At 31.5% G+C, this 26612-nt stretch overlaps 3 protein-coding genes and 1 pseudogene across 5 annotated transcripts; 3 read left to right on the forward strand and 1 right to left on the reverse strand.

Annotated features, from left to right (window-relative positions):
• Positions 1-1108: 1108 nt before the first annotated feature.
• LOC120270936 (furostanol glycoside 26-O-beta-glucosidase-like) lies at positions 1109-14034 on the forward strand. Of its 3 annotated transcripts, none has more exons than XM_039278015.1 (13): positions 1109-1445; positions 1781-1850; positions 2493-2551; positions 2666-2741; positions 2825-2902; positions 2998-3085; positions 3164-3413; positions 3485-3600; positions 3686-3906; positions 3983-4014; positions 4089-4188; positions 4274-4382; positions 13842-14034. In XM_039278015.1, exons 1-13 carry the CDS (start codon positions 1137-1139, stop codon positions 14017-14019), a joined length of 1686 nt encoding a protein of 561 aa, XP_039133949.1. In that variant the 5' UTR covers positions 1109-1136; the 3' UTR covers positions 14020-14034. The 3 variants fall into 3 exon arrangements, with proteins under 3 accessions (XP_039133949.1, XP_039133947.1, XP_039133950.1); XM_039278013.1 differs by lacking the exon at positions 13842-14034 and adding an exon at positions 5709-5982; XM_039278016.1 differs by lacking the exons at positions 2493-2551; positions 13842-14034 and adding an exon at positions 5709-5982 and having other exon boundaries at positions 1304-1445.
• On the forward strand, positions 9660-13401 carry LOC120270445 (annotated as a pseudogene).
• Positions 14035-14846: 812 nt separating the features above from the next.
• On the forward strand, positions 14847-20091 carry LOC120270973 (COP9 signalosome complex subunit 3-like). Its single transcript, XM_039278063.1, is given in 12 exon segments — positions 14847-15095; positions 16562-16677; positions 16814-17060; positions 17607-17664; positions 17733-17780; positions 17782-17823; positions 18284-18346; positions 18482-18571; positions 18825-18983; positions 19067-19188; positions 19742-19814; positions 19901-20091. Coding segments are annotated over 12 exon segments (1269 nt in total). The 5' UTR covers positions 14847-14910; the 3' UTR covers positions 19967-20091.
• A 318-nt stretch (positions 20092-20409) lies between these two features.
• LOC120270992 (WD repeat-containing protein DDB_G0290555-like) lies at positions 20410-25907 on the reverse strand. The gene is made up of 12 exons (XM_039278085.1): positions 25678-25907; positions 25474-25586; positions 25229-25258; positions 24951-25093; positions 24672-24851; positions 24475-24538; positions 24261-24368; positions 23825-23978; positions 22454-22543; positions 21862-21917; positions 21188-21245; positions 20410-20955 (listed from the first exon to the last, which is right to left on the reverse strand). The coding sequence occupies exons 1-12, from the start codon at positions 25757-25759 to the stop codon at positions 20651-20653; spliced, it is 1383 nt and encodes a 460-aa protein (XP_039134019.1). The 5' UTR covers positions 25760-25907; the 3' UTR covers positions 20410-20650.
• Positions 25908-26612: the final 705 nt, after the last annotated feature.

The following is a 26612-nucleotide window of genomic DNA, read 5'->3' on the forward strand; positions in this document are numbered from 1 at the left end:
AACTCCTAAACTGATTAAAAATCAGTGATGTTTAGTTTAGGGTTTAGTTAGATTTAGGATTTAAGGGTTTAAGCTAGGGTTTAGTATTTATTATATAGGGTTTAAGTTTTTAGATTTTTAGGGTATAGATTTTGTAGTATTTGGGTTTAAGATTTTAGATAAAGTTTTATAATTTTTTAAAATTTTTTTAAGAATTTAAGACTTTTTAATATTTAAATTTGAAGTTTATATAAAAAATATTAATGACGTGGATGATGATGTGGATGACAAGTTGGGCATCTACGTCATTCGGGAAAAGTATTTAGTAAATTTATTCGGTAAAAATAGTATCACTCTTTCTAGAGAGCCGAGAATAAGGTTTTTCCTTCTCCTAAATTGCCTAATTAGGACGAGAACATGAATCCCCATCTAAGATGAAAGAATGAGTGAGGAAAGACTCACCACCCTCGTTTTATTCCATGGCCATTCCTAGTATAGGGACTTAGAATTAGTCATTTGATCTATCGGTTGTGGATAAAGACTGACATGAAAAAATATCACTTGCAGTGCTTATAAGATTAACTATTTTGTTTAGACCCACAACATAATTATTGCTATTTATTATTATTATTATTATTATTATTATTATTATTATTATTATAACATGGATAAATAATAAATGCCATGAGCGAAGGAGTTGATCCCTGACCTACTCCCTCTATTCCAAAATTTATATCGTTTAAAAAAAATATTCTAGAATAATTGTCATTTTAATATAATTTTACCCATTTTTAATTTCCTAAATCATATAAATGAAGAGAGTAATACTTATAATTCTAAGAAAAATGCATGATTTTAAGAGAAGGATAGTTTAATAATTTGGTTGTTTTTTATGTTAAAGTTTAGATAATTTAATGTTATTCTTAATTCTTGTGCAACATCTTTAAATGGCATGTATTTAGGAACGGAAGGAGTTCTCATTTCTAATTAAACGGTGTTTAATGTCTTTCATTCAGGTTGGAGTTAAAAATAAAAAAAAATTCTTAAATTGCAATAATTAATGACCACAAGCTCCCCTCACACATATTGCGCCTATAAAAGACCACCCACAGACCCCTGCTTTAAGTGCACCAAACTCACTTGAAAAAAAATTAACAATGGCCTCAATCTTTCAACCAATTTCCATGTCTCCCACCACTTTGTCTAGTTCCAGTACTTCATTATTAGCCACAGGAAAACCAGCATGGCTTTCCTTTTCCTTTAATAAACACTCATCCCTACCAAGTAGCAAAAACAAGTACTCAAGAAGAACAAGTGGTAGAGGTGTCAACATTGTGTGTTTGAGAGGAGGAAATATCTCAGTCCAAACCAGTGCTCCTCAAACCACTACTGATGCAGCTGTGGCTTTTGGCAGGCAAAGCTTCCCTCCTGGCTTTGCTTTTGGTGCTGCCACTGCTGCTTATCAGGTTATTTTCTCATGATTTTTAAGTATTTTAAAAAACAAGAAAAAAATTTTGTTGAAGAGTTCATAGTAATCAAGTAATATAATTTTTTTAAAAATATTAAAACAAGGGAAAAAAGAATCATCATAAACACTAGTATGGTGGTAATGGATTTTTATTTTTATTTTTATTTTTTAAGAGTTATGGATAATAGATATGAACCTTGAGTTTTTAGTCAAGAGGATGTTTTTGGTTTTCCCTTTATTGATCTTGTACTAATATATATATATATATATATTATGTTTGTATGTGTTTTTTGTTGCAGTATATATTATGTTTGTATGTGTTTTTTGTTGCAGATAGAAGGAGCTTGGAATGAAGGAGGGAGAGGGCCAAGCATTTGGGACACTTTCGCCCAACAACACCCTGGTATATATATTTATATCTTGCAATGAATAATTAATGAACACCTCTTCTTCTTAATTCAGAGCATCTCCAACCATGCTCTATATTTGAAGTAAAATACTTTGATTTGACGCATGATGGGCTCCAATCAAGCGCCAATTTCGTGCCAAATCACCAAGGTGCTACAGTTAATATAAGAATAAATAAGATTGAACTTATTAATTAACAACAAAATATTTGTATAATAATCACTGGTTTTGATTTTCTATTTTTTATTATAACCCCCCACAAAAGAAAGGTAATCTAATATACTGGTCTAAAAACTATATATATTAAACCTAAGCCCACTAAAAAAATAAAAATAAAAGATCAACCTATCTTTTACATTTTTTTTCCTTAAAAAATTTCAAGTTGATTTGTATTTAAAGAAATATAAATAAATCTATAAGTAAATGAATGAAAATAAATGAATAAATAAAAGTGTTATACTGGGTTAATCCAATTTTTTAAACTAGTTCTTAAACTAGTTTCAGTGGCAATATATATATAATATTAATATAATTCAATACAACATAAAATACCAAAAAGAAAACTCCTTTACATTTATAACAACATTTATTAAATTTATTATGAGCATGTTTAAATATTTTTTAAAATATTTTGCAGAAAAAATTGAAGACAAGAGCAATGGAAATATTGGCGTGGATTCATATCATCGATACAAAGTATTTCCTACTTGCAAATAATATATATATATATCGGGTCTTACAAAAAATAATCTTCAAAATTTATATTTTTGCCAATTTTTTATTTAATTTTTAACTTGTAACTATTTACAGGAAGACGTGAAGCTGTTGAAGGACATGAACGTAGATTCCTATAGATTTTCCATTTCATGGTCAAGGATACTACCAAGTATGTATTTGATTTAATCTCTAAAATCATATTTCCTCATCTTAAATCATTTCTTAAAATTTATTTCTGTTAATTTTTATCAGAGGGATCACTAAAAAGTGGCATTAATCAAGAAGGAATCAACTACTACAATAATCTCATCAATGAATTAATCAAAAATGGTTTGGAGATTCACATTTTTGTTTTTTTTGTTTTTTAAAAGCCTTAATTCCATAATTAATTACATATTTAATCCATTTAATTTATGATTAAACAGGCATCACACCTTATGTCACACTGTTCCATTGGGATGTACCTCAAGCTCTTGAGGATGAATATGGAGGCTTTCTCAATAAAAACATAATGTACATCATATTATATAATTCATAATTGATTGCAAAAAACAAGAGTGTTAAACATCACTAATCAAAGGCTTTAATCAGGTTTGATTTTAAGGACTATTGTGAAATTTGTTTCAAAGAGTTCGGAAACAGAGTTAAGCATTGGATCACATTGAATGAGCCGTGGAGTTTCAGTAGCATGGGATACGGTCTTGGACGGCACGCGCCTGGACGGTGCTCGCAGATCCTTGGTTGCTCAGTCGGTAACTCAATCATCGAGCCTTATATTGTGACACATAATTTACTGCTTGCTCATGGAGCTGCTGCAAGACTCTATAAAGAGAAGTATCAGGTAATGTAACAATATAAATAGTCTCACAATCAGTTAATTTGGTAAATATAAATACGAATTTCTCGTTCTAGACAACACAAGGAGGACAAGTCGGGATCACTTTGGTTTGTATGTGGTATCATCCTTACGACCAGTCACACAAACATGTCGAGGCGGCAACCCGAGCTTTGGATTTCATGCTTGCATGGTTAGTTCTACATGTATGTATGTATATATAATAAGTAAAAATTTAGAACTTTATGTTTGGTGATTATTGATGATATTTTGTTAAGGTACTTGGATCCATTGATGCATGGAGATTATCCATTTAACATGAAAGCTATAGTGAGGGATAGACTGCCTACATTCAGTAAAGAAGAAGCAGATATGATAAAAGGATCATATGATTTCATCGGTATCAATTACTATACTGCGAGATATGCCCGTGAAGTTCCATATTCTCATGATTCACCTCCTTTCCTCCACATCAATGAATCATATGCCGAACAATTAGGCAAGTTCTTTCAAAAACTGAAAGAGTTTTATTTAGTTAATGTTTTCTAACTAGTACCTTTTAACTTTTACTGCAGAGGCGAAAGATGGGGTTCCTATCGGTGAATCGGTGAGTAATGTTTATCATTAAAAGTAGAGAATGTATATACATATTCATTTATGTTATGAATTTTCAATAAGCAGAATGGAAGCTGGATTTATGTGTATCCGAGAGGACTCAGAGACCTACTGTTATATATAAAGAGGCGATATGAAAACCCGGCAATCTACATTACTGAGAATGGTAGAGCATTAACCAAATATAATAGAAAAATATAAGAATTATTATATTCTAGTATGTCTAACATTAAATTCTTATATGGTAACAGGAATTAGCAATGTTGACAAGTCTGACATACCCAAGGAGGAAGCTCTGGCTGATGAAATGAGAAAGAACTACCTTGCAGTTCATCTAGCTGAAATTTGTGATGCCATAAGGTAATTGCCACTGTTTTTTTCAGCTAAATTTATCTTTGTTTCCTTATTCTGTTATGGTAAATATAAGAAAACAATACTAACTAATCATCTTCGAAATGATGTTTATTTGTTTCTGTATATATATGTCTTATATATTCTTTATTCAAGCAAAAAGTAGAAACTTTAAAACAAAAATAAGAAGTTCTATTGAAACAATGTTCATCTGCTGATCTATCTCTGTTTTCTTCTGTTTTTAAGGAAATACAAGAAATTAAACATCAATAGATTCAGGAACCACACTAAGGGGTTGTTTGGATTGGCTTCTTAGAAGCCCAAAAGCACTTTTTCATAAATTAAGACTTTTTAAATAAGAAAAGATGTTTAGATTAGCCTTTTCTCGCAGTAGGGTTTGTTAAAAACCCAAATCAACTTTTTCAAAAAGTTTGAGAAAGTCTTTTGAAAAGACTTTTAAAAAGTTCGCTTTTAGTTTTGTAAATTACCGTTTACCCTCAACAATTAAAACAAATTAATACCCTTTAGTCCCTAGCTTTATTAAACAACAAAAACATGACTATAATAATAATAATTCTATAATAATAATAATAATTATTATTATTATTAATACATTACGTTATAATAATAATTATTATTATTAGTAATAATAATTATTATTATAATCATAACACATTAAGTTATAATAATTAATAATAATTTTAATTATAATTTTAATTATAATTACAATACATTAAGTTATAATAATAATTATAATTATAATACATTAAGTTATTATTATTATTATCATTAATATTTTTAATAATCACTATTAATAAAGCAATGTATAAAAAAATAACTCAAACGAATGCCCACTTTAGTAATTTGACACTCTCAAAAGTTCTTTTAAAAATCCATATCCAAAACAACTTCACATATATATAAGTACTTTTACATTAGCTTACCCAAACATAAAACACCAAAAAGCACTTAACTTACTCTCAAAAGTACTTTTAAAATAAGTGTTTTTACAACTTGAAAAAAAAACACTTTTTTTAAAGCTAACCCAAACAAGGCCTAAACCAAGTATTCAAAGAAGCCATATTTGTCTGCTGACTTGTCTTGTTAATTATCATCTGCATTTGATGAAATACAAGAAATTAATCAATACAAATATATTTAAAACATCATTCAATAAAACACAATAAATTAAAACAGGCATAGGTAAGAACAGTAGTAATCAACCAAGTATTCACATATCTTCTTATTTTCTTCATTGAAAACAAAGACAGAATTTAATTAAACTACTATTCCTTGTTCATGTTAATATAAACACTTGTTAATTGATGATTTCAGGGAGGGAGCAAATGTGAAGGGATACTTTGCATGGTCTCTAATGGACAACTATGAATGGGAGAAAGGTTACACGGAGAGGTTTGGGCTCAATTATGTGGACTACAACACCTTGGAACGCACACCAAAAGACTCTGCAAAATGGTTCTCTAAATTTTTGCAGCCAAAGCCTCAAAACTAGCTTCCATTAGTTACTACTAATGTAATAATGGATGCATGTTGTACTATCTTTGTCTCTCTTCTTAATGCACTGATTATGCTGTTTGTTTCTTCAAAATGAGTGGTTTTTTATGTTTTTGGTCAAAGGAGCTACACGTACCTAAAGACTCCAGGAAAAAAAAAACTATAAATACTCTCATGAAAGTTTATAATTTTTTATTTTAAATTTTGCTGATAAATATATAAAGTAGCTTTTTACACCACTATTTTTAGAATTCAAAAGATATTTAAGTATCAACAGCTATACTCATTTTAAAAAAAATATATATTTAAAAAATCGCGTAATAGATTATTTATCTTAAAAATATATTGTTATGTGTCAAATATCCAATACGTGTAGAATAATGCACTGAATTTATATAATAATTTTTTTATTAAAATTGAGCTAAAATCATTTGCAACCTTCAAAATTTCTGGTTATGTTTTACAAAACATACTCTTTTTAATATTTGAAAAGGAGTTATTAATTTTCACCATTCATCTAATACAAATCATATTGTGATGCAAGTGTCATTTGTTTCCCTACATTACTTGAGAAATTAATGTTTTATTTTATATACTTGTTTTTTTGTAAAAAATAACTTAGTTACAAAAATATTTATATTTTATCTAATATATATATATAATGACTATTTTTTGGCTTTGTTTGCCAAATGAATAGCAAAACACTAAATTTATCCCTTATAGTTTTTTTTAATATTTAATTATTTAAATAAATATTTTTAATAATTAATTTAAAAAATATCAATATTGGTAATAAATATCATTATAATAATATAATAAAAGTTTAAAGTGTTTATTTTAATTAATATTAATTAAGTCAATGTTTGGAAAATAAAAATAAAAATTATATATCTCAAATAATTGGAATTATTTCTCATGCTCCTTGCAGTTCATTAACATATTTAATGAAATAATATTGCTTCTAAAATTATATTTAATTTTTATAATGATCTAAGATTCTTGTTGTCTTTTTTTTATTATTTCATTTATGTTCTATAATTTATAGATTTAATGATATACACGGCATAGAAACCCCAAATATGTTTTTTTCCTTATGTCTTATTATATGACTTTATTTATGTTATGCTATTAAATAGATTTAAATGCATATATATTATTAAAAACAATGAGGAAAAAAAAACCCTCATATGAGCTTCAATAAAAACCGATAATTTTTAGATATTATATTGAACTTTCGAAATTTTAAGAATATGTATATAAGTTTTCACAAATCAACTATCATCAAAGTTTTAGTTTTTTTTTTTTTAAAGTGGGTGGTTAAATTTTTCAATATTTCATCAATTTAATTAAAAAAAAATCATCTCTCCATTCTGGAAAATCACTTGGAAACACAACTGAAAACTGAGATCTCATTTGAGCAGTCATACAAGATCGTTTTGTGATTGGTGAACTCATTTATGCATGTGAGGGTTCACAGTGTTATAAAATGTAGAACTGAATAGAGCAGTACCACAATAAAATAAATAAAAATAATATTAAAAAGTAAAAGACACAAAGATATTATTTGGAAAACCCCTAAATGATTAGAGTAAAAATCACAGACAAAGATAAAAGAATTTACTACATAAGAAAATTCAGAAATTACAAACTCTCTTTAATAACAAAGAAAAAAACTATTATTCTCTCTTATAATAGGAAAGATACTAGCTCTCTCAAAAATATTTTCTCATACAGTTCTTTTCTCTTTAATTTCTCACTCTCACTCTTCTTTTCTCTCCACTATGTGGAAGAATGTGAACTTCATCACTTATGTTATGCCAAACACATCAATAATATGAAGAAAAACAAAAAAAAAAGTAGCACACAGAGATTTACGTGGTTCGGTCTATATGACCTATGTCCACGGGCAGGGAGATAGAGATTTCTTATTCTTCTCTTTCGAGGAAAAAACTCATACAGATGATACAGATAAAAACCCTATATACATTCCAAATATTTAAAATAAAATAATATAACCCACAATGGATCAGTCTGTTGGGTAGGCCCAAGCCAAAAACCCATAACAAATTTTCATTGAAATCTCTAATTTAGGGTTAATTTTCTAAATTAGGGTCGAGTCATAATTTGGATAAGTTTATAATCACAATCAATTTCAAATTCAAAGCATCTCAATAACTTATCGAAGAATGTAAAATGCTTTTCACTTGCCAAGTCATCAAATTTGACTACCTTCATCCTTTAGTTTATGGGTGTCATTTGATTAAGCTGTTGCTGTAAGTAAATGGTTTGGTGAGCCATTGTATTGGTGGGATTGGTTTTTGACTGCCACACAGAGACTCTATTAGCATGAGTTCATAAGTTTTATGAAGAAAAGTAAAATTATGATTTTATCAAAAATAATTATTAAAAATAAAATTATAAAAGCTTATGGGTCAAAGGTAACGGTGATGATATTCAACTCTCGGTTAATTTTTTTGATAAATCACTCAACTTTGTCGAAATATCGGTTCTTTCACTTTGAATTTTGGTTTGTTTCAAAGTGCTCACTCAAAAGTCACTATGCATTTTCAGCCAAACAGTCGACTCAGGTGGATTAACATTGTCGTTAGGCGGCGTGGAGCTTGCTAATGGGTTTTTTCAGGGCCGACGTCGATTGTGTGCAAATGTTAATGACTTTCGGGTGAGACTTTGAAACTAATGAGTTTTGCAAAGAAAACGGCTATGTCGACAAAAGTCGATAAGTGATTTATCAAAAAAATTAACCTTCAACTCTCATATGGTCTCACTGGGCCTTTTATTATTATCTCTTTGTTTGAGTCGGCCAGTATAAAAAGCTAAAAAAAAGGTTATAATATATAATTTAATAAAAATATAAATAGTATAAATAATATACTATTTGTTTCTAAGTCAACTCCCAGTGAGATTCTCATACAATTCTATTTTGCTACAACTTGTAAATGATAATTTGATATTTATTGATTTTAATTATTTATTAATTCTAGGATATAAAATAATACATCCATTTCATTCTATCCTTTGACTTTTCCCCTATCACAATATCTTCTTCATTGCTTAAAATTTTATAATATTTGAAAAATAATTATAGAAGATTTAACCTTTTTTTAAGTGGATCACTATTTTATTGACGTAAAAACAATTATAGAAGAAACAAACGTTAATACAAAAATACATAAATTATACCACTTGATCCACCGAATAAGCGCTGACCGGAAAGAATATATATTTAAATAAATAAATAAATAAATAAACCATGATATATTAAAAAGTAAAAACAAGCGGAGATCCAAAAGAATATATATTAATGATATGTGATGGGATATTAATGGCACATAATAAATGATTGAGAGGGATGGATTATACGTGCTGGGTATCATTAGGCAGTGGAGTGATTATTTATTTATTTTAACAAAATTAACAAATGACAAAAAAAATAAACGGGTACAAAAATATACAAGTTATTATGACTTAACTGATTTTTTAAAAATAAATTCTCTTCTTTTCCACCATGTAATTTTGAAGAGAAGAACAAAAGGTATTCTTAACACAAAACTCATAAAAAGAACTCAAAAAATAAATTATAATCTGAGAAGTTGAATTTAAACATGAAGTTACCACTACCTTAGTCAATGGTCCCTCAATAATTAAACTCAATAATTAAAGCTCACATGCTCTCTCTCACACATGTTGCCTATAAAAGACCATCCCACACGACCTGCTTTGATTGCACCAATCCCACTTGAAAATATAACAATGGCATCAGGGATCTCTCAACCAATTTCCATGTCTCCCACCACCACTATGTCTCTAACTAGTTCCGGTACTTCATTATTAACTAAAGGAAAACAACCAGCATGGCTTTCCTTTTCCTTTTCATTCAATAAACCCTCATCATCCATACCAAGTAGCAAAAACAAGTACTCAAGAACAAGTGTTAGAATTGTGTGCTTGGGAGGAGGAAGTATCTCGGTTCAAGCCAGTGCTCCTCCTCAAACCACTACTGATCCAGTTGTGGCTTTTGGCAGGCAGAGCTTCCCTCCTGGCTTTGTCTTTGGTGCTGCCACCGCTGCTTATCAGGTTATTTATTTATTTGTTTGTTTTTTTGAAGTGATAAGTCTTATATACATCATAGGCGTGTGTATGGGTCTTTGATTGATCATTCAACCGGTAACACAAGATTTGGGTTGTAAGCCAACATCCATAACCGATTTATTATCACCATTGCATCCAATGAAATTCAAATGAGAGATTTACTAAATGTCTTACACTTGTTTTTCACAATGGGGTCAGTACTATTGGTCTATTAGTCTTTAATTTATTGACATTAAGTCCTCTACGTAGAGTGTTTGTGTTTTTGCCAAAGAGATTGGTTTGAACCATGGAAATTTTTTAATAATAACAATATTTTAATATATAGTATACGCTCTCTTCTGGAGATGCAGTACTTGAGTTATTAAAGTGTAAGAATGTTTGATAGAAGTTTTACATCATAATGATCAAACAGTTGTTATTTGTAGGGTTGATATGCAAAATTATGACTAGTTATTTTATTACATGTCAGCATTATTAGGGAGTGTTATATTTTGTTAGGTACTATTTAATATTGTACATGAATAGATAATAATTATTAAATACAGATCTAACCATCATTGTTGAGATGTTACTAGATAACATCATGATATATGCGTATGTAATATGTGTGTATGTTTTTGTTGCAGATAGAAGGAGCTTGGAATGAAGGAGGGAGAGGGCCAAGCATTTGGGACACTTTCACCCAACAGCACCCTGGTATATATATATAAATGCATATCTTGCAATGAATAATGAACACCTCTTATTTTTAATTCAGTAGTTATTAGTTAATATAAAAATAAATTTAAATAAGTAAAAAATGAAATAATTAGCAAGGAAATATTCGTATAATAGTCAGTGGGTAGTTTTATTTTTTGATTATAAATTGCATAACCCAAAATAAATAAATAAATACATAAGTAAATAAACCTGTGTAATTTAATATACTGGTATAAAAACTATAATTTATATATACTCTTTATATATATATTTTAAGAAAAAAGTCCATTAAATAAATTTAAAAATATGCTAATTTTGATTTATTGGCACAAAGTCTTTTGGGTAGAATGTTCGTTTTTGGGGTGACCCAGGATCAAACCCTTAAACACATGCAAAGTAAGAGTATCGTCACGTGAAATATTAACTTTATGTTTATACACGTTTCTAACATTACTTATCCACTTTGTCAAATAATAATAATAATAATAATAATAATAATAATAATAAAAGAACAGCTTCTGTTTTATAATTTTTTTTCTTCTATTAAGAAATTTTAAGTTGATTTGTAAATTGTAATTACAAAAATATTGGTTCGTAATTATAGAAAGATATAAATATTTATTGAATTTAATATGAGCACATGTAATTATTTTTGAAATATTTTTCAGAAAAAATTGAACACAGGAGCAACGGAAATATTGCTGTGGATTCATATCATCGTTACAAAGTATATCCTACCTACAAATATTAATCTTCAAATTTTATATTTTTGCTTTTTTTTATTTTTTTAATTTATTTTAAGCTCTTAACTATTTACAGGAAGACGTGAAGCTGTTGAAGGACATGAACTTAGATTCCTATAGATTCTCCATTTCATGGTCAAGGATTCTACCAAGTATGTATTTATTTCTTAATCTCATTATAATCTATAAAATTCTATTTCCTTAATTTAATTATATTTTTAAAATTTATTTCTGTTAATTTTTACCAGAGGGATCACTGAAAGTGGCATTAATCAAGAGGGAATCAACTACTACAACAATCTCATCAATGAATTACTGAAAAATGGTTTGCATCTTCACATTTTTTCTCTTAAACTTTAATTACTTAATTTTAATTAATTACATATTTAACAAATTTAATTTATGATTAAACAGGCATCACACCTTATGTCACACTGTTCCATTGGGATGTACCTCAAGCACTTGAGGATGAATATGGAGGCTTTCTCAGTAAAAAGATTATGTAAATCATATTATAAAACTCATACTTGATCCAAAAAATGTTAATTATCACTAATCGAAGTCTTTAATCAGGCTTGACTTTAGGGACTATTGTGAAGTTTGTTTCAAAGAGTTTGGAAACAGAGTTAAGCATTGGATCACATTGAATGAGCCATGGAATTTTAGTAGCATGGGATATGGTCTCGACGACATGCGCCTGGCAGGTGCTCGCAGATTCTTGGTTGTTCAGTCGGGGACTCAATCATCGAGCCTTATATTGTCGCACATAATTTAATTCTAGCTCATGGAGCTGCTGCTAGACTATACAAAGACAAGTATCAGGTAATGTAACAGTATTAATAGTCTCAAAATCAGTTAATTTAGTAAATATGAATCTGAATTTCTGATTCCAGAGAACACAAGGAGGACAAGTTGGGATCACTTTGGTTTGTATGTGGTATCATCCTTATGACCAAACACACAAACAAGTCGAGGCTGCAACCCGAGCTTTGGATTTCATGCTTGCATGGTTAGTTCTGCAGTTATATATAATGAATAAAAAACTTAGAACTTTATGTTTGATGTTATTGATGATAATTTGTTAAGGTACTTGGATCCATTGATGCATGGAGATTATCCATTTAACATGAAAGCTATAGTGAGGGATAGACTGCCTACATTTAGTAAAGAAGAAGCAGAGATGATAAAAGGATCGTATGATTTTATCGGTATCAATTACTATACGGCTAGATACGCCCGGGAAGTTCAGTATTCTCATGATCAACCTCCTTTCCTCAACATCAATGAATCATATGCAGAACAATTAGGCAAGTTCTTCTTTCAAAATCTGAAGAAGTTTTATGTGGCCAATTTTTTTCTAATTAGTATTTTATCTTTTATTGCAGAGGCTAAAGATGGGGTTCCTATCGGTGAATCGGTGAGTAACTTTTGTTATTCAAAGTAGTGACTATATATATGTATTCATTTATGTTATGAATTTTCAATAAGCAGAATGGAAGCTGGATTTATGTGTATCCGAGGGGTCTCAGAGATCTGCTGTTATATTTAAAGAGGGGATATGAAAACCCGGCAATCTACATTACTGAGAATGGTAGAGCATTAGCCAAATATAGTAGAGAAATATACAAATCAATACTCTAGTATGTCGAACATTAAATTCTTTTTTATGGTAACAGGAATTAGCAGTGTTGAGAAGTCTGACATTCCAAAGGAGGAAGCTCTGGCCGTTGAAATGAGAAAGAACTACCTTGCAGTTCATCTTGCCGAAATTTGTTATGCCATTAGGTACATGTCAATGTTTTTTTTTCCAACTAAATTTATTTTTGTTTTCTTTTTCGATTGAAGTTAATACATAACAATCATCAGTTAAATTATGTTTATCTGTTTATGTATATATATGTCTTGTATATTCTTCATTCAGGCAAAAAAGTAGAAATTTAAGAGCACAAGTAGAGACTTGAACACATTAAATAGTAAGTTTTACTGAAACAATGTTTATCTGATGATCTATCTCTGTTTTCTTTTATATTTAAGGAAATACAAGAAATTAAACATAAATAGATTCAAGAACAACACTAAATCAAGTATTTAAAGAAGCTATATTTGTCTGTTGATTCATCTTGCTAATGATCTTATTCATTCAATCAAACACAAGAAATTAATCATAAATATATATATATATATATATATCAAAGAACAACACTAAACAAGTACTACAGAAACAACTTCCAATGAAACACAAGAAATTAAACAGGCAGAACTAAGTATTCATTGAAACACTGTTTACCTGCTGATTTATCTTTTGTTATTTTCTTCATTGAAAAGCAAAGACAAAGAATTTAATTAAAATAGTATTTATTGTTCATGTTAATCTAAACACTTGTTAATTTTATGAGTTCAGGGAGGGAGCAAATGTGAAGGGATACTTTGCATGGTCTCTGATGGACAACTTTGAATGGGAGAAAGGTTACACAGAGAGGTTTGGGCTCAATTATGTGGACTTCAATACCTTGGAACGCACACCAAAAGACTCTGCAAAATGGTTCTCTAAATTTTTGCAGCCAAAACCTCAAAACTAGCCTCCACTAATTACTGCTAATGTAATAATGGATGCATGTTGTGCTATCTTTGTCTCTCTTCTTAATGCACTGGTTGTCCTGTTTGTTTCTTCAAAATGAGTGGACTAAATATCTTGTATCAGTAATATTAATAATAAAATAAATTCACTTCTTTTTGAATAATATATATCTCCATCATGCCGATAATTTTGCAACACTCAGGATTAAACATCTAATGATTTTGATAAATTATTTTGTGATATGAGAATTGGTATTTTATTCGCCTTTTAAATTAATAGTTGTGGCATGAAATTGCTTTTATGGCTGAGTTTAAATCATATGTTTATATTATATGACATTTTTTATTGTTTATTTTCATATTATTTAAGTATGAAATATTTAAATAAAATTAATTAATATTATTTCTTTATATATAATTTAAAATTAATTTTCACCTCCCAAAATTAAATATCATGACACTTTGGCTAGTCATCTCAAATCTTAAATAAATAACATAATATTGGAATAATTTAAATCAAATTTTTACATAAAAACCATTTGAATATTTCATATATACAATTTGAAAAACATATATGAAGTTAATTAATTTCATGGAGTTAAATATAATTAACAAGAAATCAATGGGTTTTCAGCAAATTATGGGAGTTAAATATCTTTTACATATACACCCTTGATATATATGGAATAAATTTGGATGTATAGGCGTATATAGAGAATTACGAATTTGTCAAGGGTATGCATGCATAACAACGATGATATAATAATAAAATTAAACTTTGAGGGTCTTTTCACAAAAGAGAATAAAAATCCTTTTTTTTCTTAGTCGGTTCTCAGAGACAAAACCCTCGAAAGCTCTCGCTCTTCTTCTTCGCGATCGAGGGAGAGATCTCGATGGAGTCGGTGGGGGCGGTGGTGGCGCATATACAGGGCCTTTCAGGGAGCTTCGACGAGGTAGCGCACCTTCATTCTCTTCTGAAGCAGTCGGAGGACTACCTCACCTCTCAGGGCCCTCGTCTTGCCCTCTTCTTGGAACAGCTCGACCCTGCCAAGCATTCCCTCGGTTACCTCTTTCTTCTGTAATTCTTTTTCTCTTTATTTTCCGATTCTAGGTTTTGTGCCCCTCTTGGGTGGTGGTTTCTGAGTTAATTTGTTTATTTATTTTTATTTTTATTTTTATTGTTTGTGATTGTTTCCTTCTCGCATTGATCAGTATGGCTTGCAAATTGAATTATTGAATCGGAGTGTAGTGTAGATTGGTTCTTCTTCGATTTGACATTGTTGTTATTCACCAAAGATTGGTACTTGATGAGGGTTCCTCTTCGATTTTTCACTTCGTTGTCTTATTTATGGTGGATTACATCTATGGGAGACCATTAAGGGAAAGAAAGAAAAGGAAAAATCTATGTTTGATGATGTGATTCTTTGCCATTATAAATAACAAGGGGAACCAATACCTGAAGGAGAGTTAACTTGCAGGAAAGTGAAGGTTTATTCTAGAGATGATAATCCTGTGTCTTCAGCTCTTAGTTATTTCTTGATTTCTCTTTCTCTGTGAAAAGTTATTTTGAGATTCTTGCGTGGGTTTTGTGGAGAACTTTGCCTATCTCTAACTGGTGCTATATTTAGTTATCTGAATTTTTATTTGGTAGCTGTAACAAAATTTGGTATTTGTTTGTTTATTTTTCTAGTTTACTTATATTCTACTGTAGCATGTTTCTTGGAAATAAGAAATGAGAATAAGTCATATTCTTCATTTCATTCTCCATTACAACACTCTCCAGCTGCATGTGGTTTTCCATCTTTTTTTCATTGTCCAAATACAAAATTTCAAATCCTCCTAATCAAACACAAAATCTCTGAATTGGATTTGCTAATCTCTCTAACCAAGAACTAAAATTATCATCATATGAATTTTCAAATCCATATAACTCTAATTACATGTAAACATAAAATCCAAAAGATTTGCAATTACCTTCAACTAAACCACCCTTTGTGTATTTTACAGAAATTGGTCGAAAGGGTGTTTAACTATTTGTGTCACAAACCACTTCCTGTTTATTGTTAACAACAATTGTGGTCACAGACAATTATATTTTCTTGATGTAGTTGAAAGCATTGTGTTTAGCTCCTTCCAACATAGATAACATGGTGAATTTGGATGATGTTCCTATTTTGTACCTTTTCTTATGATCTTATTTTTCTCTTTTCGAGTTATTTGTCTATTTCATGGGCGTATAGAACTTCTCGTACATAATTGTATGTAGTTATATATGCCTGATGTTCCTACTGCTTGTAAGTAGTGGTCCATGAGGTTATGTTCTAGACATTTGTTAAATTTGTGAAGTAAAGGGAGTCTAGACTGGTCTCCTTTCTCAACAGTGTTACTTTTTCTAGTGCATTTCATGTTATCACTTGGACTAATGATACCTAAGCTTTTTTATGTTTCATTAGACATTTGTTGTGCACTTTTCATAAAACAAAAATAATGGAAAAAATCTTGCATGTTAGATTAACTGCTTTATTTTCTTGTATGATTTCCTAGTGATGCATGCTCATCTGGACAAATTTCGAGGGAGCAAGCCCATGGATTCCTCTTATCTGTTGTGGACTTCATCAATTGTTGTTCTGTGGAACAGATACGTTTGGCGCCTGATAAATGTATGGTGGACAACTGATATTCAACATGCCTTAACCCCTGCATGCTAATTTATTTCTTCTTATTTATGTTGGATTTTTCTAATTATTTCTCATCTTTAGTACCTCTCATGTTGTGACTTGTTCTTGCTTGTGACAGTCATATCTGTTTGTAAGAGATTCAAGGACCAGGTCATGGATCTTCAAGTGCCAATACAGGGAGTAGCTCCTTTGAGGACAGCTGTTCGGAAACTTCAATCTTCTTCTGAGCACCTAACTACTCTGCATTCAGACTTTCTTCTTCTTTGCATACTAGCAAAGTGCTATAAGACTGGTTTAAGTATTTTGGAGGAAGATATATTTGAGGTTGATCACCCAAAGGACCTGTTCCTCTATTGCTATTATGGGTTAGTGTATAATCTTTTTGAAAACCATTTATATTATTCTCCAACTTGTCTGGAATAGATGCAGTAAGAGTAAACTTTTTTCCATGGATGCTGTGACTTCTAGTCCAGGACCCCTTCTGGATAATTTTTTCACAATATGCTACGCTTCAGTAATTTGGTGCCTGCCTTACCTAATGTGCACAACATCTCTTGCTTTGATTTACTTAGTGTTTGTCGGAATAACGTAACCACTTAAGGAGATTTTCAATAGATTGGTATTATAATAATTGAGCTAGGATTAGATGTTGCTTGAATTTCTGTGATTTGAAGACTAAATATCATCCGAAGCCTTTGAAATGACCTTTTTTCAGAAACAATATTTCTATCAAGTTATAGAAGCTCTGTAGCAACTGGTAGTGATTATTATTTGAGATAACAAAAAGAACAAAACATTGACAAGGATTGCACCCATACTTAGATACTGACCTTTGGGCGCTGCATATTTCTAGTTTTGTGATTAATTTCATTGCTCAGGTTCTTACCTTTTTCCTATTTTATGTTCAATAGGGGTATGATCAATATTGGATTGAAGCGTTTGGGCAAAGCTTTGGAATATCTTCAAAATGTGGGTGCACTTGTTCTTTGGACTCTTCTCCACCAACCTGACATGCTAATAATCTAAGTTCCTTACAGGCTGTTACAGCTCCAATGACAAGTTTAAATTCTATTGCTGTTGAAGCGATACAAAAAATACATTCTTGTTTCACTCATTCACAATGGGCAGGTTTGTTTGCTTCTTGTCATTTCATTTATTTATTTATATTTTTATGGAGTGGGCGAAATTCATTTTCCTCCTTTCCACTTGTGATGATTTATGTACCAAACTTTTATTTGGGAACTCTTGATGAACATATCACACCTTTCCCTAGGAGTTATATGATTGAGATTTTTTATGATAAATCCTTATATTACTTCTATAGGATGCTGAAGCAATTTTTTGACATTAATATCTCTTTTTTTTTTTAGCTAAAGTATTTATCCTGCTGCTAAAACTTATGCGAGATAACTGATGTGGTCATTCTATGAAATCAGACTGGATATATCTGATATTGCTTTTCAAATTTTAATTACCACTTTGTTAGTATTAATGGTTTGCATTTCAAGCTTTCATTTGTTTTGTTGTGAGCTTTGTGTCACATGTCTACATCATCCTTGTCTATTAACTTGAAAATACTTTGATTCAGGTTCCGTCATTCCCGAAGTATACATCTGTGACTGCCCAGAGAAATTTAAAAACTTATACTCAGGTAGTCACATCTGAGATTAATATTTTGCAGCTCTTGATGAATGCCTCATCACAAAATTTGCAGATTTGGTGTTTGCTCACTCTGTTATGTGTTTGTGGATGACCAATCAGTATAATATGTCTACTTTGATGTCAGCTGTACATAGACTTGGCGAGTTGCTATGCTGCGGGAAAATTTTCTGAACTAGAGATGTTCATCCAGACAAATTTGGAGAAGTTCCAAAATGTGAGCATTCCATTGCTTGGCGTATTTTTATTTTGGCGAGTTAAATGCGGCTGTCCGCTGACTTGCCTCAGTCAATTCTAAATTTAATCTGTGTAGCATATTTCTGCTAGCTATCTACTGGGCATTGTCACTGCTTGAGGTTGTCTTATGTTTTTTATTTTGCACTTGTTCTCCCAGTTTGAAGAAAATTGGAATTTAAAGGCCAAGTTATGTGGTCTTTCTGACGTTATGGACTGGTTAAATTTTCTTTCAGGATAGTAATCTTGGATTGGCCAAACAAGTTTTAGCATCACTATACAAACGCAATATCCAGAGACTAACCCAGACATACTTGACTTTGTCACTTCAAGATATAGCCAACACAGTGCAGCTTAAGACAGCAAAGGAAGCTGAGATGCATGTGCTTCAGATGGTGCTTTCACCTGCCATGTACTAGATTAAGATTTTTATAATTCTCAAACATTGTAAATGAATTTTTTCTTGAATTGATTTCAGATTCAAGATGGGGAAATTCATGCTACAATAAACCAGAAAGATGGAATGGTCAGTTTTCACGAGGACCCTGAGCAATACAAAACTTGTGACATGATTGAGCATATTGATACATCAATTCAAAGGTATTCTAAGCCTTTCGTTGAATATCTTGTACCTGCCTTTTTGAACATGTTATGTGCTGATGTTGTGCTGCAGCATTTGGTTTTCTATGATCCTATTTATTTCCAAAGATATACGTAGGTACTGCATTGCCTCAATGATACAACTGTACTATTTTACCTCCATATCTGATATTTATTTTTACTTACCATTCATCTTGTTTAATCCTAACTAGCATATAAATTACTGATAACTTAATCTGAAATGTTATTTGTTTTGTAATGAAATTTAGATCAAGATGCCTTGCAGAAGACTATTTTAGTACATTTTTCGGTTGGAACTCATAGATGCTCAACATATCTGACTTGTATAATGCTAGAAATTTACTGTTATTTACGATAATTAATAGTTAAAGCCAGTTTTATATTTCCTACGCAAACATCAATGCTCTTCCAAGTGCTGTGACTAAATGATTTCCTAGGATGTATTTATTTAGATACACACATATATGCATTCCTAAATGCATATATATATATATATATATATATATTCTCTTAAAATTCCCTTCATTCACAGGTTAATGACGTTGTCGAGAAAGCTGAGATCGATAGATGAACATATCTCCTGTGACCCTGCCTATTTAACAAAGGTGAGATTTTCACAAATAAAGCTCATCAGGTGCATTTAGTCTGTGCGCGCACTGGTGATTGATGAGAATGTGTGTTTTGTGCCCAGGTTGGGAAAGAGAGGCCAAAATTCGACTTCGATGAATTTGATCCTGTCCCCCATAAGTTTCTGTGAATGAGTCACTTTGTGAGAGTTACTTAGTGCTGTGTAGTTGCATCACAATGCATTGTTGTCACTTGAGCATCTTGGAAAATATTCATGCCTTGATGGGAATGGAATTTTTGTTTTTCAGTTATTCATTTTAGCCAATTAGGCTGTGTTCCATTCTTACTAAAAATACTAGACGTTCATATGATGAAGCCATCATTCTTACCAAACGTGGTTACAATTTTCCTTTGTGCAGGGAAATTGATTATAAAAATCTTCACCGGCGTCTACTATTGGATTCTTTAATAAAAAAAAGTACTTAATCTAAATATTTTCTATTTTCACCTGATATTGAAAGAAATGTCAATGAGTTACAAAATATGACAACAGCAAAACATAAAGAATAGGCATAGCTAGCTGATCTATCCTAACCACCAACAAGGCAGATCTTGTAAAAGCTTGTAAAACAATTGGATAAATTAGGTCAAACAACATTACAATTAGTAAATAAACACAATAATCATGTTACAGCTCAAAAAATAATTAGCAGCTATAGTGTGCCTTGCTCAGAAAAGCTGGGATCATAAAGATGTCAAAAAGATCATAACGGCTAACAAAACAAAAATAAGACATTGCCGGAGAAGATATACTGATTTGAAACCAGTTGCTTCTCTATGAAAATGGTTTCAACAAGATGGCTTCTCTACTGAATTATCCAATACTCTTCTTGCTCTTTTTATGTTTGGGACGTTTCTCATTTCCTCCTAATGGCTTTCTTCTTTTAGTTGTTGCCGGCAATTCATCATCATCATCCGCGGACTCAATAGTGGTTTGTTCATCTTCATCCCTCAGCTCATCATATTGAGCTTCCCGCTTACTTTTATCAGCTTTGTTTTTGTTATGGGCCTTTTTTCTAGAAGTTTTGCTTCTTACTTTGGGTGGTAATTCCTCATCATTTTCAACTTCTGAATGATCATTTGCTTGCAAATCACTTGGTTGATCAGCAGACTCAATTTCTGCAAAGAAAATAACCACATGATTAGAATTTACTGCTTCATAAAGCCTTCGGAGTTCATCACCAGCATTTTGCTATGCTTGTTCTCTATTTCATAAAGATCATAAACAGTTTATTTAATGGATGTGAACATTTCAAAGCGTCTATTGTAATCCATAGTACGCTCAAAGCAATGCATGCCACGCAGACTTGAGAATATAAGATTTGAGTCAATTAAGACAAGCCAAACTAACCTTCAGCAGAGAAATGTGTATCTAGCATGACACTGGTAAGATGCTGCTTCAAAAAGACCTGCAGTCAACAATCAGTAAATGTGAACACCAAAACCCAAAAGAAAGCAGCATTGAACTGGAAAAATGTTATTTAAAAAAAAAAAAAAATCCATGCAACTAATATTTATGATTTTGTTAAAAAAATAATCACAAATATTATGAGACGTATTATTTACTTTGTAAATTTCTTAATCACATGATAACATGTTGGCAACTGATACATTGGTCAGCAATTAATAGATAGACACCATGCATTCTACATCACTACGGTCACATGCTAAGCCAAACAAAACATTTAATGTTGCTCAAAGTTTGGAAAATTATAGTCTGAAGATAGCACTAGCACCAGTTAGCATATCAGATCTTATCATCCTGGCACATAGATATAGCCCTAATTATTTTGAACATGCACCATAACAACTTTTTCAAACAGTCGCCTACCATGGCATAGGGCTCTCACAATGCAAGGTCTAAGGAGGGTTCCAAGTACATAGCCTAAATCCTGCATACTTCCTATCTTTTAAAACAACCGATGCGCCAAGTCTAATGATTCAGGTAATTAAAATGTTTAAATACCATTTATCATCCGATCCAGAACACCCAGCATACATATGTAAATTAGGACAATAACATACCGTAGAAAGAAGTTGCCGTGTTTTTGCATCCCAGAAACGCAAATAACTGTCAAGGCCTGTAAAAGACAAAAAGATGTTGAGCCCACGTCCTCCTTGTTATAACTTCTTCCTGATGCCTCAAATATTTGTTCAGACTCACTTAGATATAACCATTTTACCTGTTTTTCACGACTTCTTTGCATATGATAGTTTCATCTAAAGGATTAAGAATAGTAGTTCCACACACACAATGCACACGTAAAGTGCCCAACATAAGAAAAACGGAATTATATAAAAAAAAAGCAGAAAAATTTAGATACTGATGGTTAATCAGAGTTACTGGTGTTGCCGGTAAGGCTTTTGGTGTGTCCATATATGGATAAGTGAAAAGTCATGCCAAAACTATATATAGATTAGTAAAATATCTTTGACAGTGCATAACCATGCTCAGGTAAAAAACGTAGATCTCCATTTTAATCAAAAAAGCTACCAACCCTTGGTTATCACAAACCAATACCACAGACAAATTCCTTGTTAAAACAGCATAGCAGTTAAAACGATTGATGCATAAAATTAAATGAAAGTGATTAGATGCCATGATGGTTAATCTCACCACATGAAGCGATTATGGGCAACCTCGGATGCCTTGCAATAGATCTAATGCTTCCAGAACATTTGCCCACAAAACAGCCCAATAACTTTCCTGTGTCCAAAAGAGGAGGTATGGTTAATGAACTATCGCCATCTTATATAACCATAAGTTTGCATGATCTAAAGTTTGACAATTTTATTGACGATCAAATTTAAAAGGCGCACAAAATTTTTAGGGCTCAAAACATCAAAAGTTAACTCCATATTAATGCTCAAGTCAAATAGTCACTGTATTTTACATGAGAATGTGTTGATACATGATTTATACATCAGCGGCAGCAACATCATTTTAACATGATGCAATTTTAGAACTCAAAGCATCAAAAAATAACACCAAGTTGATGCTCAAGATAGATTATGTCTAGTGATATTTACCAATTTTACATGTATAAGGCAATAAGCATGTTCTCTATACCTTATATCTGATGGCAGAACTAATAGAGACGAATACCACTGGCCTATGTTTAACAGTTCTCCAAAGTCTAAGAATTTAGGAGGTTCTCTTGATAAAAAAGTACTTATAAATGGAATACCTTGTCACCTTCACATTTTAACGTCTCACCTTATGTTTCCTTTAATTAGGTATGTGCATGAAACTTTAATCATATGCATGAAATATAAAAATTCGTTAACTTACTACGGTTTTGTGTTTATTCTTAAATGCCAATTTTTTGTCTAGAAGGAAGTGCTCTAAAATCTTAAGACCAGACAATAATACAAACACAAGATGTATGTGGTCACTTCATAACCAACGTTCATAACAGACAATCAGATGACAAAATAACGCAGATGGAGACCATTATAAAAAAATAACTCAAAGAAACTCTGACATTAGTGTTCCTATATGAGGTTGCAAGGTTGAACCTTCAGGTATGGTTTGAGCCCCTTAGACTCAAAACAATGGCTGATGATGCCTCACCTACAACTCTCCTACATTATTGGTAATGGACTGAGCTGACATAGAGAATCATTGTACAATATGATTTCTTTCACAGGATTCTTCTTTATATGCTTAATACCATCAAAAAAACCAAAAGAAAATTTTAAATTCATCAGAAGATTTTGATTATTGGCATTTCCAAATATACAGTACATTGTTTGGCAAAATGCATAAGAATTTGATGAAGCTTTTTCTAATGAAAGTGACATATAAATCATTAGTTTATCTGGCCACACCAGGAAACTGAATAACACAAGCAAAAGAGAAGTGTAGTCTAGTTCATTATATCATCAGAATATGACTGCAAAGCCTGTCCTAACCAAATACAAACAGACGACAATAAACAGAAAAAATGAAAAACCTAAATTTCTATTGGATAAAAATTTTCATTACCTGTTCTCATGTCAAAGGATGCAAGGTCACCACACCCAGTCCCTATATAGACAGTATAACCATCTAGATCCTCGGTAACAACCTTTACAGGGGACTCTCGGAAATTGATAGACAAAACCGGTCTTCTTTGAGCAGAAATATCATAAAGACGAACCTGTAATAAAACCACTTGACTATGACACATAAGCTGGCATTTATATTAATTAAACGTATGTGCCCAGAGTAAAACTCTCTAGAAACCAATTTAGAAACATAATGAATTCCAAACAAGTAGGGGCAGGACCATAACTTATAACCCCAAAACAACAATCAACAGAATAAATTATGAGCTTGAACTTGTAGATTTTTCAGCTAGCTCAATCACAAATCCTCATATGTGTATAGCTTAAACACTAAACACATTTAACCTCTTGTTTTCTGATGGATAGCAAATTACCTGATGGTTGTTTGTGCCTGCAGCAATTTTACGATGATCTTCCTTGCTTAGAAAAGTGGCAGCAGTGAACCAGGTTGGACTGAAGATGCCAAGACTGTTACTTGGAGGCTTCAAAAGGAAAATAGAGCAACACATCACGAGTGTTACAAAAGGATATGGGCAATTGAGTATTGCATGCAAAACTGCATGTGCATGTAAAGGATTAGAAACTCACAGATTTTGCTGTCCAGGCTTTACTGCATTTCTCAAGATCCCACACATTTACTTCGACACCCTTCCTGATTAAAAGAGAACATAGCATTCCACACTTAAAAAAAAAGCAAATAACTCAAACATTTTTCCACAAAGGGACCTGCCAACTCTACAATGCTTAAGGAAGAAGCAAAGTTTAATAGGGTTAATATGACACACCCGCCAAATAGAGCAAAATTCTCATTTCCATCCACTGAAGAGCATAGCACACTACCTGCCCCACATACATTCCATGTGCTTGGTGAATCAACATGACTAGAACCAGGTGAAGCATCACCTACTGTGACAGACCTCAAGCAAGCTTTTCCTTTTGTTGTACACATAAGGAATTTGTTTAATCTGAAACAGAAAAGAAGAGGTGATATAGGACTCCTAGAAAATATATATAACCACACAAGAAAATATTGTCCCCGCATTTTCCTAAGAGATGGACTTTACTTGGACGATGGCTCAGTTCCTTTCATTCCTAGAAGATGCAATCCAGCAACAGGTTCATCTTCAGTGGAGTTGCTTGAAGAAACAGAATCTTTAACCTTCACCGTTGCCAGAGAATTTCCATTCAAGGGATTGAGAAACTCAACCTGTAAATCATAAATAAAGCGTACAATACACCAAATTCAAAAAACAAATCTTTAAGGGCAAACAGAATAAAGAGCAGAAGCATAAACAGGGTACTGAATGTTGTTTAGAATCCATAAATCAAAGAAGAAACTCACCAAGCCATTTTTCCTTGCAACAGCCAAAAGCTGCAATAAAGATAGAATAACATTAACTCCAAATTCAATAAAACGAAAGGAAACATGAGAACAAATGAAGAGAAATATAAATTTAACAAACATCACAAAATAACAACTACAACAACGACCATGCTCATAAAAGATAAATTTTCACCACAGTGTGACATTAATTAATAAAATTCTTTCCAATGAAGAAGTGTGAGCTACTGAGCAATCAAACCAACCGGATTAGTCTTCCTATCAGCAAGAGATGCTGCAACCACAGAGCGCGAAGCATCAGGAGGTCCCCAGGTCTCCACAACCTTAGGCGTCCCAACCTTCTCACGAACTTCAAGAACTGCAAGGCCGCAACAAAAGCCATCAACCACCACTGAAAATCCCACCAAAAACAAGCATTACCATCCATCAAATCATCAAAAAGAGCTCACCTTTGACAAGCCCAACGACATCAGTGGTGAGAGCCCTGAGCGGCGGGTAACCGGGGCACTCCACCGTGGTGGTTCTCGGCATCCTATTCGATCAGAGAAATCGGTATCAAAATGAACGGAATTGAATGCTTAAATCCTTTCAGCGGTGCTTCGATTGAAGAGAAGAATGGAATTGGGACAAGGGATCGAATTGGAGAGAAGTTGGGGAAAGGATCTCGGATTTGGAAGTCTTTGAGGTTTAGGGTTTTTAGGTTGGAGACGATACATCTCGCGCGCTTTGGAGGCCCGACCGAGGACCGGGTTGAGCCGGGCCTCGGGCCGGACCGGACCGGTTCGAGAAAAAAAACCTATCAATTTCCACATTATATAAATACATAATATAAAAAATAATTGAATATAAATAATGATTAATTATTGCATTTAAACTTTTGTACAAATATTAATACTATTATTAAAACTTCTAAATCTAAAAATATTGTAATAAAATATTTATTTTTATTAGAGTTATTATTTACTTTCATTAATACACACTTTTTTTGAATGAGAGAAAATAAAATTAAAAAAAATTAATGTTTGTCGAACTTCTAAAATTGACAAATAATTTAAAAAAAATCAAATATAACAATTAATATGAAACAAAATTAACTTATTTAAATTTATTAAAGCATATAAACGATGAGGTAATTTTTTTATGACAACAATGTGGTAATTTTAGGATGTTAAAAACAAAAATTATTTAATGTCAAAATATGAAAATACTAAAATAAAACTGTTATGAACTTATGGTGAATGTAACTTTTGCTATTATTCAACCAAAAAAATAGCAATTTATCATTAATTAAAAAAAACCAACACATAAGTAAATTCATTCACCAACAAAAAGAAAAAAATTAACTTGTTCAAATTTATTTTTATTTATTTTAAATTTCTATTAT

This window comes from Dioscorea cayenensis, chromosome 10, assembly GCF_009730915.1.
Source record: "Dioscorea cayenensis subsp. rotundata cultivar TDr96_F1 chromosome 10, TDr96_F1_v2_PseudoChromosome.rev07_lg8_w22 25.fasta, whole genome shotgun sequence".
NCBI classification, from domain to species: domain Eukaryota; kingdom Viridiplantae; phylum Streptophyta; class Magnoliopsida; order Dioscoreales; family Dioscoreaceae; genus Dioscorea; species Dioscorea cayenensis.

Bases quoted from the DNA above. Each gene is read 5' to 3' on its own strand.
- LOC120270992 (XM_039278085.1), bottom strand. From the start codon at position 25,759: ATGCCGAGAACCACCACGGTGGAGTGCCCCGGTTACCCGCCGCTCAGG. The intron at 23,979-24,260 runs GTAATTTGCTAT...GTTTTATTACAG, and splicing joins CAGGCACAAACAACCATCAG to GTTCGTCTTTATGATATTTC. The intron at 22,544-23,824 runs GTAATGAAAATT...TTTTGGACACAG, and splicing joins ATCCTTTGACATGAGAACAG to GAAAGTTATTGGGCTGTTTT.
- LOC120270936 (XM_039278015.1), top strand. From the start codon at position 1,137: ATGGCCTCAATCTTTCAACCAATTTCCATGTCTCCCACCACTTTGTCT. The intron at 3,907-3,982 runs GCAAGTTCTTTC...CTTTTACTGCAG, and splicing joins ATCATATGCCGAACAATTAG to AGGCGAAAGATGGGGTTCCT. The intron at 4,015-4,088 runs GTGAGTAATGTT...TTCAATAAGCAG, and splicing joins GGGTTCCTATCGGTGAATCG to AATGGAAGCTGGATTTATGT.